This window comes from Limulus polyphemus, unplaced genomic scaffold, assembly GCF_000517525.1.
Source record: "Limulus polyphemus unplaced genomic scaffold, Limulus_polyphemus-2.1.2 Scaffold2265, whole genome shotgun sequence".
In the NCBI taxonomy this organism is placed as follows: domain Eukaryota; kingdom Metazoa; phylum Arthropoda; class Merostomata; order Xiphosura; family Limulidae; genus Limulus; species Limulus polyphemus.
Window position 1 is genome coordinate 79,765 of NW_013667875.1, and position 11,996 is coordinate 91,760.

At 35.5% G+C, this 11,996-nt stretch overlaps 1 protein-coding gene across 3 annotated transcripts; it reads left to right on the forward strand.

Moving 5' to 3' along the window:
• Nucleotides 1-2,730: 2,730 nt before the first annotated feature.
• On the forward strand, nt 2,731-11,471 carry LOC106466462 (elongation of very long chain fatty acids protein 6-like). 3 transcript variants are annotated; one of them, XM_022394466.1, is made up of 2 exons: nt 2,731-2,949; nt 10,298-11,471. In XM_022394466.1, the coding sequence occupies exon 2, from the start codon at nt 10,306-10,308 to the stop codon at nt 11,140-11,142; it is 837 nt and encodes a 278-aa protein (XP_022250174.1). In that variant the 5' UTR covers nt 2,731-2,949; nt 10,298-10,305; the 3' UTR covers nt 11,143-11,471. The 3 variants fall into 3 exon arrangements, with proteins under 3 accessions (XP_022250174.1, XP_022250175.1, XP_013782201.1); XM_022394467.1 differs by lacking the exon at nt 2,731-2,949 and adding an exon at nt 3,037-3,604; XM_013926747.2 differs by lacking the exon at nt 2,731-2,949 and adding an exon at nt 3,038-3,679.
• Nucleotides 11,472-11,996: the final 525 nt, after the last annotated feature.

An 11,996-nucleotide genomic window follows, 5' to 3' on the forward strand; every position in this document is an offset into this window, starting at 1 on the left:
TCTGGATGCGTGTTATCAACTGTATTTTTATGTCAACAGGTATTACATCTATACGGCTTGCTAAAGCACCATACGTCTCTCCATGCATGATTTCAGTTGTTTCACTTGTCACCTGAAGAACTCAATGGCTTTACCCATATGTTCAGGGTGTTTGTTTTCCGAATGTTTTGTAAGTTTATTTGGCTTCATGCTGTCATTAGCTAAAATCTGGGAGCAACTGACACACTGCGGTTGTTTCTCGTTATTAACAACTTTGAAAATGAAACCGGATTTTAAATAATCCTCCTGGTACTTAGCACTTTAGTTTTTGGTTTCATGTTCAGTTTACCGACGGAAGCAGTGGAAGTGCTTGGTCCAGCTAGAGAGTCATTAATTTGTTGTTCTTCGTTATCACCCTGAGCCGTCATCGAAGAACCATGAGACCGTTTTTTTTTGCCGATACATAACACTCTCTTATTCAACTTTTTATCAAGTTGAATAGAGTTTCTTAAACATTTGTTTAACAACAAGTAAAAAGCTTGGAATGGTCTATTCTTGCATTGGGGGGGGGGGGGTCTGTGGGCCAGATTAGTTTCGGAAAATTCCACTCCTCATCAGTGATCCTGGACACTACCATCAATGAAACTTCGAAGAAAAACCAAGCCTTTATAGTAATGAGGTATCGAAAATCGAAGTGGTGTATTTAAGTGTTTTACACTCACAAAAAGAAACCTATCATTCTATAGGTATTTGAAGAACTTGTAGCATTCCGCCACAATTTAATTCTTCGGATTATTAGCCGACACTAGGCAGCTGGTACGTAATTGGATTGGTAAATGTACACTAAATGACAAGCTGACAAATGAGTAAAAATTAAATAAAACAATTCATGATATCTCGGCCATCCAATGGACAGTCATCTTGCTTTTTCTTTCTTGGAATGTAGCCATGACTACGGACTACTTTCCTATATTATTAGTTTATAAATAGAATACTATGATATCTTGAGGCCCGGCATGGCCAGGTGGTTAGGGCGCTCGACTAGCAATCTGAGGGTCGCAGGTTCGAATCCCCGTCACACCAAACATGCTCGCCCTTTCAGCCATGGGGCGTTATAACGTACTATTCGTTGATAAAATAGTAGCCCAAAAGTTGGCGGTGTGTGGTTGATGACGAGCTGGTCCTCTAGTCTTACACTGCTAAATTAGGGATGGCTAGCGCAGATAGCCCTCGTGTAGCTTTGCGCGAAATTCAAAAACAAACAAACAAACCTTGTTTCGTAATTTACAGATTTCAAATTATTGCTAGTGAACAACGAGGTGTAGTGTTTTGGGACAGCTAATAACCACTACCTAGAAAAAAAAATGTATTAGATTTTCTATGTCTGGAATAGTGAACAGCGAAGTGCAGTGTGTTGGGACAGCTAAGAGCCACTACAAAAAACAAAGTATTAGATTTTCTATGCCTGGAGTGAGAAAAATTTTGCCAGTTTGTACGAAACTTTTCGTTTACAAAGTTATTTGTATTTATGAGGCATTAATTCCACGCTAAAAAGTAAGAGAAAGGGTTGTAACCCATCATAGGCGAAGGAGATAGGGTAGGTGGCACCGAGGGCATGTGTTCTAATTTTGTTCCATTAGCGAAGTTCCTATTTGAATTTGGAAGAGAGACTTGTGTATAATTTTAATGGAAAGTCACGGTTAGCATAACAAGTAATGCCCCCCCAATCGTCGGTGCCCCCCTCCCTCAAATTCAAATATGTTTCGCCGCCTATTGCAACCGATAAACCGTTTTTCCCGACAATTAATTAATGAAAAGCGTTGGTTCTCATGATGCCTTAACTTAAGCATCGAAGTTCAGGTGAAAAACTCATTGCATGCTTTGGATTAACAGCTTCAGGTTTGATTGTTGTTAGATGTAAAGCTACACAAAGGGCTGTCTATACTCTGCCCACCACGAGTATCTAAGTCCGATTTGTAGCATCTTAAGTCTGTAAACTTACTGCTGAGGTACGGGGGGGGGATCTTAAATATTTCTCGGGGAAGAAACGTTGTTGTTTGTAGCTCAAAGCTACACAATGGGCTATGTGAGCTCTATCCACTGCAGGAATCGAACCCCGGATTTGAGCGTTGTTAGACAGTACACTTACCACTGACCCACCGGAGGACGTATAGGTTTGAAGTCAATCTGGAGAATGATTGATATATGACTATGTTGTCACAACCATGAAGAATTGTGAGTAATATCATGGTCTGTTTAAACTTCTTTGGACTGATCCACTGGAAGTAATCAATATAAACTTGCTCTGTCGTATTAAGACATTGTGGATAATGCTGCGCTACTTGTTTCGATGGGATGGTATTAGAAGAAAGAATACTTTATTTAGCATCATGCTATACGCCGTGTCCAGCAGAAGTTTAAGACAAAATATATCATCTCAAGTCTTTGTTTGGTTTTCACGTGTAGTTCTTTACTCACTACTAATAACCTAAAATACTTTGGGTGTTTAGATAGAATTCGACGTCCCAATTAATTATCCAGTTTTATTCAGCAGACGAACTGTCTACTCACTTTGTTGGTAATTTCCTCTACGTCATCTTTTCTTCAGTGTAATTGTGACCTAAACTCAACGACTACTCTAGCATGTTCTGGAACACTGCCTGACGGAGATGGGGAGGTGGGGGGGGGGGGGGAAGCCCAGTAATTTTATTACACTCAGAGCTGCTTTACAGATAAGTGGCGGTATATTCCACCAGATATTTATCAGCGGTGGCAAGTGTAAGTTGCTGTGATTAACACCAAAAGGCGAACCCAATCATATTAGAGAAGTATTCTGGCAATGAAATACAACTTGCCCTTCTCTTCGATCATATCGTGTACAATAGACACGCTAGCGATCTAATCATTGTCAGTAACCTTGAAAGAATATTAGTATCGACCTAGGCATAGAAACGTCTGTAGGCTTGTAAAGTAAATTAACATATATATATATATATATACACTGTTAGTTTCAAGTCTGTATTAAAATTTTGTTTAATATTATATATTTATATATGTTCGCGAGAATAACCGAAAATAATATTAGCTGTAAACTTTAGTGTGAAAGTGGTATTTATAGACGAAAGTGACTGGCTGACGTCGTGTCTATGTCATCAGTATTGATCGTTTCCATGGCGTGATATTCTGTTAATGCTGTTGGTCGACATATCCATTCGCGTGGTTCAGGTTGGATCTGCCCATCACTGACATCGTAAGGCGGGAGTGTTCCGGTGTCGGTGATTTTTCAGTATTGTACTAGCAAGTTTCAAACTTTCTTTGCCAGGATTTTATGAGTAAAAGTATCATTTCTCTTAGTGAAAAACAAATAAAAACAGTAACTAATAAATTAAAATACTAAGCTTGTAAATTTGTTTAAAAGTGATAATTTTTACGGAAATTTTATCTCTTAACCCACTATACATATATATATATATTGCTAGGCCTAACGCTTGTGTTGAAGGTGAATTTCCCGGTGAACTGAGATTTGTATATGCCTGATAGACGTTTAGTTTCTGCTTGAGAGTTGAAGACATCGTTATATGTGATATAAGACTACCAAGTAGCACAATCCAAGACTGCAGCAGTGGTAAATTAAAATAAGTGTTCAGTTTTCTGCTTCACTTTTACTTTGTTGCAGTTTGATTTTAATTTAGGTATCAAGGTACGTAACTTACGAAGCATCTTTTTTTTTTTTTTACTTGATAACTATAGGCTTATTTTCCTACCATAAAGTTGATTTTATTTGTGGGTTCGAGAGTAGAGGTTAAGAACTGAGTGCGTATATGCCTGAAAATAGATCCATTCAAAAAAGAACGTGGGCCTACCTTGAGTTATCCAAATCGAACAAAATTTGTTGAAACCGATGTAAATAAATAAAAAAAGACCAAAAGTCCAGTCAAAGCTGAATAATAGTGATAATTAAATAGCATCATATTTCAACCAAAATAAAACAATTTGATTTATTTTATGTTATTAGTAGTATTTTTCTATTCCTTTTTAATTCCTCTCTATTAAATTAATAGTTCTGAACTTTTGGTTGTGTGTTGGGTGTCATTTGTGGTTTGACTTACTTATTTTCGGTTTTTGTTCGTTTCAAAAAAATTTTTGATACAGTGCTGTTCATTTTTAACTTTTTTATTTCTTTACACGTAAGTTTATAGTCTTCTCGAAAATAATTATTATTTGTGTGAAATATAAAACTGTGTAGTTATGATAATAATTTCATGATTGTATTATTTCCAGTCCTTTTTTTTTAAAGTGAACTTTTCGAAAATCATACGTAATGGTGTGTCTGTGGTTACGTTTTTTATTATTTGAATAATAATATAAAACGTAAATATAATAGCTTAGATGTCCATCTTTATTACCTTTCATTAAAATTTGAAAACTCTTGAACGAAGCGGTTTTCACGTTATGCAGTAGACCAGCAGTACATATATGGACTAACCCAAGAAGTAGTGTGATTGTGAAGACTTGCGTCATAGGTCGCCTATAACGTTCACCTTTTTCTCACAAATAATACGAGGCTTTGAAACAGCTCTTATCCCCACAAAACCTCATATAACGTTCACCTTGTTATTTTTTGTCAATTCCATAATCTTATAGCGCTGACTTGTCCCCATCATAATTCAAAAAGTACCCAAACATTTTTAACGAAAAGAGTTTGACTTTAATAAGTGTTAATTTTATTTTGAAATTAAATACCTTAAGTTCTAAGCCTACCTACAATACAATGTTTCATCGTTATAATGAATTTTCACTAGATCAGTTTTAAATTAATTAGAAAATGAAATCACTAAATATATTTGAACCTGAGATATGAAATATAGGTAAAAGCGAGAAATTAAGCAACAAATCGGAGACAATCTAGTGGTTCGTTACTTCGAGAGCCTTAGGCGTTAAACAATAAACTTTCCATGGTGCATACAGAATAGTGTCTTGGACGATTTTGTTTGTCATCGCGTTCAGCCCAGTTACGAATGACCCATGGACAGCGACTTTTGGCACATAGAAGATAAATTGAAAATAACATTTTTACACGCATGCGACCCCGAACATGTGCAGTCTAGTATGCATTTTGACAAGAAATATTAGGCCTATTTGTTTCATTACTTCACCGGCTTTCAGTGTTAAACATATTAACCTTAATCTTTATTAAGAAAGATAATTTTCAAGGTAAAGGTATCTTACCCGTTCCACTTCTTCCAGTTATGTTGATGATTTAGAACTGGTTTTTTGTTGTTTTTTTCTCCCTCGAATTCTACTCTGGTTTTTATTTAACCTTGGTGGATTGGTATATATATATATTGTTATCAAATTAAACTTATTATTGAATGTTTCGTGTTTTAATTCTCAAACAGGTTTATAAAACACAAAAGGAAAAAAATCGGTTACGACCAAGGGTGGGACAGATATTGGTTGTGGTCAGATTTCGGTTTTTGATATTCGGATGTTTCGGATCAGATAATAAATGTTTATGGAACATGCGCCGCAGCCGAGAACTACCACTTCAGTATAGTGTTAAACTAGTTACTTCATCATGTTATTTTGAAAGTTCGATTTTTGTTTGTTTCTTGAATATCGGGCAAATCTACTCGAGGATTATCTGCACTTGCCGCCCCTAATTTAGAAGAAATAGTTGGGTTATTCTAATCGTATAGTGGGACTGACCATCACATTAAAACTCCCCTACGGCTGAAAGGACGAGCATGTTTGTTGACGGGATTCGAACCGCCCCAATATTGCGAGTCGAGTGCCCTAATCACTAAGTCATGCTTGGCCGTCGAAAATTTACACAAGGATGAGTTACCACTTCATTATAGTAACACAAGTAATATGAAAAACAAAAAAATAAGGATGATGTAGGGATGGCAATGCCAAAAAGTACAGAAACAAGGTAGGGATAAATACACAAAACCATACAAAAATCCCTACATAAGTAGCCAAATATTTCCAAGAAAAACTTTTATCTGCAGCTAAACGTTGAATTCCTTTCCCTTGCATGAATTCAAGTTTAAATAAAAGCATTCTAATTGAATAATGCTATATAGTCTTACAATGGCTAATTCACATAAGCTTCTAACATTGACTCAGTGGCTACTTATGTAGTGATTTTTATATGGTTTTGTGTATTTATCCCTACCTTGTTTCTGTACTTTTTGGCATTGCCATCCCTACATCATCCTTATTTTTTCAAAGCAGTTTTTATTACTTGTTTCCTCTCTCTCTCTTTTTATTTTTTTAATGAATGGTAGTCGCTATGAAGGCAGCAGTTTTAACCAGGCATGGTGAGTTGTCTTGGTGGACATCATGTATTGAAGTTAGTGAAATGCTCTACTGCTTCTCTACTCCCCAAGTTAAAATGCAACATTTTGGTGTGTAAATCCTCGCAAGCATGGGTGAGCTAGCCGTTCTGATGCTAGAATCAGAATAATCAGGAGAACATTTGGCTGTTACGCTACTCGCTGGTTCTCTAGTTTAGTGATGTTTTTTTGCTAAATTGAAGATCTTAATAGCTTTTTAAAAACTCGAAATCATAAGTTACATGTTAATAAAGTCGCGTACATTGTTATAAGAAACATTTGAGACTATGATGAGTAATACTTAATATGCGACGGCCATTTTTTTCCCGGCCCACCCCTACATACTAGTATTAAACTAGTGTTTATGACAAGTGTCTCAGCCAAAAGTTTGAGGACTTAATAGGCTAAAAATCGAGTTTGGTGGGAACAGCACAGGTTGCCCATTGTTTATCTTGGTGTGCTTATCAACAAACAAACAAAACCTATGGCATACAATGATAACACAATGGGTGGGATGTTTATTTAAATTACATAACCATTATCTTTATTGCGATTAACAGGGCTCCCACTCTTTAATAACAGAAACATATCACTAATTTAAATTTTTTTAGAAGTTAGTATAAATCACCAGAGGACTAGATGACGCAATAATCCATTGATGGATATATATATCATCTGGTTATCCGATTCATCGCAAAATTAATATCGGATCGGACACTTGTCTCCTTACTCATAGCAACATTTCTCAGAGACGGTCGGGAATTAAAATATTTTTGGCGGAACAAAAGTGAAATGAGATTCAAACTATTCAGTAAAATGTGCACGTGAGTAACATGAACTACAGAAAACTTTCGCACTATATGTAACTTTGGCACATATAAAATATTTTGTTCAAAAAATAAAATCTACTTAAAACAGGTTGCTATATATAGTTGAATGTAGTATATAACGTATATGTAACATTTGTAGAAATGTGTTTTATTGTGAGTTGTGGGTGACCTGACGCAATTTTTTTATTTTTCTGTTTTACTTACAGATTGTTATTGTTTCTACCACGGCCGAGATTTGTACCATTTAAAACTATGAATTTAAGAAAAGTGTAAGATATGCACACCGTTTCTCCTTCGCTGTACATAAAATCGTCATTTTTTTGTCATAATATTTGCAACACCAAACAGCTTACTTATGATAATAAATAAAAAAAACAAAAATATAAAATTGTTTTTATTCTTTGATAGATTATTTATGTAGAGTATTCATGATGAGCAAACTGGAACGGACAGCAACTGCCTGTTGTAAAAAAACACAAGTGTAGAGGACGTCGTTTCGAAAGTCTTTCGACTTCTGATGACGAAAGACTTCCCAAACGTAGTCCTTTACACTTGCGTTTTTTTACAACTAGCAGTTTCCGTCCATTCCAGTTTACTCATCACGGTTTTTATTCTTATTTTATTTTTCCCAATGCAGCAGACTGCAGTTTCATTGATTGCAGAAGGTGGATTCAAAATTGTACTTGCGCCATTATGACGTATAGAAAGGAATATACCTCCTTGGGATTGACTTTTACACATCTTTGATTTGAAATCCATAATAGACTAATTAAAAAGTAAAAAAAAGTACAGTCTAGAGTGTGATTTCTAGTGTGATATAAGGTATATTATGCTTATTTCTGAGAACTTATGCATGAAACTAAAGTAGAATGTATAACAATTTGCCAAACACACTATTTCTGATAGAACCTGTGCTGAAGATTCCTTTTGCCCAATACTAGGGCTCATCAGACCGGCTGGGATACAACAAATATAGTAGTGTTAGTTGATACGCTATTTATATCATCATACGAACAACAACTGTTGTTGTGGGAACTATATTAAATTAGCTTGTTCATTTTACATATTAAGGACACCAAAGTCTCTTAGTTTTTTTTATTTATTTTTTGATACTGATTAGGAGATATGCATTTACGTATGAATACTTTTTTCTCGGTTAGCCACTCACCTAAAACCTGAGGGAGCTTGATGGTGTAAATAGAACGTTTTTTTTTTCTTTTTTAGATTCAAAGCAAAACAAAATTAGTATGCTTAAGAAACCACTTAAGTATGAGGAAGTTACGTGAGAAAATGGCCAAGAAATTGTGAGCTTTTAAACCTGTTAGATGTTAGTGAAAGCAAACAAGAATGTTTAATAATATGTCAACCACGCTGAAGGTATTTTGTACTTTTTTTATTATCGGTGCCTGCTTCGACATTCATTTTCTTTCCCATGGAGCATTAAAAACCTAATCCTAAAATCGGGAGATGATCATACAGAAACTAGTTGCCGTTTTATGCCCACAATGTCCTGCAAAAACTACTATAACTGCCTCTCATTGATGATTAGTATAAGATTGGTTGGTTGGTTGGTTGTTTACAGTAAAGACACGTAGGGTTATATGCTATGACCATCGAGGAGAATAGAACCCAGTATTTTAGCGTTGTAAGTGTGTGAACTTACCGCTGTCCCACCGAGGGACTTAACCAATATTGTACCTTTCGAATAATTCAACTTTTGTGCTTATCGGTTCACCCCTTGTAGAGAAATCTTCATTTGAAAATGAGTTTTTGTGTGTGTGTGTGTGAATGTCTTGGTGAAAGTTCATCGTTTTTTACAAAGTACTTTAGTAGAGAAGGCCTGAGAAAACACCCAAAGGTCATGTTTACTATAGTTTCAGTCGAAGGGTGTGATGTTTGCGTGTAATACAAACGTTGTGGATGCAGAGGTGAAGTTAAAGCGATAATAAATGAGAGGTCGCCTAAAAACGTTAGCATATAGTCAAATAAGGAAAGGGTAATTGCAAAACAGAAGAATTATTGAGATATTTTGTTCTTCGCATTGTAACCACTTTCAATGTTTGGATTGGTGAGCGATTTATAGATTTAGATATGACTGATCTGATATCAACCAACAAAAGATATAAGAAATGCTTGAATAACATTTATTAATGTTTCTATTAAGTGCGCAGAGTGTTCTCTATGTCATGAACATGTTAAAAACCATTCTTACAGAGCAAAACAAGGTATAAAATGGGATGGACTTAAGAAAAAATAGACCTGCTTTTGGAAAACTATTAATCAACAATATTTTTGGATGTTCATTTTGTTTTCGAAGCAAGAGATCGAACCCTAAACTCATGCAAAGTTTTTTTTTATCAAAAATTGGTCTATGGGATTTTCTCTTGTCCAAAGTTACAAATGTCAATTTCTGTACAATGAAATCAAGTATGCCTTCGGTGACCGAAAACAGATAAAGATGTTGTTGTTAAGCTCAAAAGCTTTTTTGCGTTATAAGCCCGAAGTCCTACCGTGGTAGCAGGTAAAGAATAACCGTTGTTTACAGTTTTGCAAAAGTTAAGTGGTATATTCGTTGATATTTATAAACGAGGGAGTCGGAGAATTATTTTTTGTATAAAACAAAGATATACTGGTTTTTTACCTACATTATTAGCATGCGAATATTGAAACTGACGTACTCAGCTTAAGATATGGACAGTCAAGATAGTTTACTTTAAGAGTTAAATTTGATCGTTTTAATTTTCAAACACTTTTCGTGTGAGGTATTTATATTACTATGGACTGATAATTAGAATTTCCATGATATGAGAAATCTGCTGAAATCATTAATGCACTATAAAATGTAATGTCCCAAATCAAACATTTTTGTTTCTTTTATAAAGGAACAGTGATAAAAATAGTCAAGTGTATTAAGGAGTTGATGCACTATAAAATGTAATGTCCCAAATCAAACATTTTTGTTTATTTTATAAAGGAACAGTGATAAAAATTAGTCAAGTGTATTAAGGAGTTGATGCACTATAAAATGTAATGTCCCAAATCAAACATTTTTGTTTCTTTTATAAAGGAACAGTAATAAAAATGGTCAAGTATTAAGGAGTTGTGCGTGTGTTCACTGTTTCTAATGCTTATGCATTTTTCATTTAGATTTCACGATGTCGGTGGTGACCAGTAATTTCCGAGTTTCTGCCAATACACCGAATTACGCCTACGTTTTCAACTTTGAACAAGACTTCGACCAGAGGGAGAATCGTGATTGGATGATAAATAACTGGTATCAAGCTTTTTATTTTGTCGGTGCTTACATGGTGTTTGTCTTTGGTGGACAGGCTTACATGCAGTCACGCCCTCGATACGAGTTACGACGTGTCCTGGCAGCTTGGAACGTTTTCCTTGCTGCGTTCAGTATCATTGGTACACTGCGCACGCTCCCAGAAATGATCCACGTTCTTCGGGAATATGGCTTACAACACTCCGTTTGCAACCCGAGCTTCATTGAACAGGTGAAGGTTAGTGGATTCTGGACATGGATGTTTACTCTCTCCAAGGTTCCTGAACTAGGCGACACCATCTTCATCATCCTCCGCAAGCAAAATCTGGTGTTTCTCCACTGGTACCATCACATCACTGTCCTCCTCTTTTCCTGGTATAGCTACGCAGAGCACATCGCTCCCGCCCGCTGGTACGTTGTCATGAACTACATCGTGCATTCCATCATGTACTCTTACTTTGCTCTACGTGCTCTACGTTACAATGTTCCTCGATATGTTGCCATGGTAATAACAACCTCACAGATCCTGCAGATGGTAGTGGGAGCTTATGTCAGCTATTTGGGCTACCAAGTAAAACTTCGAGGAGAGTTCTGTCAGATTTCTGAAGATACAGCAAAACTCGCCATTCTGATGTATCTGTCGTATTTTGTTCTTTTCGCCCGTTTATTTTATAATGCTTACTTACAACCAAAGAGAGGCAAGTTACAAAAATCAGAATAACTGATTTATTTAACAAATTATAGACAAATATTTTTAGTTGCGATAAAACTCTAGTTAAAAAACTTTTGCTTGTACTCGAGCTCCATTGAGAGTAAAGTGAATTGGTAATGACATTTAAACTGGTACGTCTGTACTTTAGACGCTTACTAGTTTCAGGACGTATAGAGTAAATTTTAGGCAAGATGGTAGAAAACACATTTGATTTTGTTAGACTGAAAATAGATTACAGCTAATATTCAATAGCTACAAGCATGATAGGTTGTGTGTGTGAGACTTAGTTTTGTCTCTGTATACACACACGTATATATATATATATAGAGAGAGAGAGAAAAAAAAAGATTGAATAGTGTATACATTATGTAACACAGTGGTTCTCAAACGTTTCAGGCTCGCTTACCACTTTTTTGTTTCATTTTTTTAAATTACAAACTAAAGTATAATATGAAAGAAAAGATAAAATCATAGTAAAAAAATCATATTTTGAACACTTACCCATTAATCAATCATGCACGATTGAAAATATGTGTTACCATTTTTGGTCAATTTTAAGGGAAGAAAATACTGGTGAGTCTATGCAGATAGAGGGTGAGTCTATAAGTGAGGAGAGTAGTATGTGTATGTACGTGGAAAGCTCAGATAGGGCTTTTTTACAAATTTTATTATTTTTTATATTAATTGTGTCGTGTATCGCCAACATTAACTCCACGTACCACAGTTTGAGAATCCCTGACGTAACACACTCACACTACAGCGAAATTCGTAAGTCCAAGTATGGCTACTGAAGTTTGACCTATATTAAAAAGCGTCACAAGAAGAGAAGGGAGATTCTAAAGTAAATCTTTATACTTTTTATT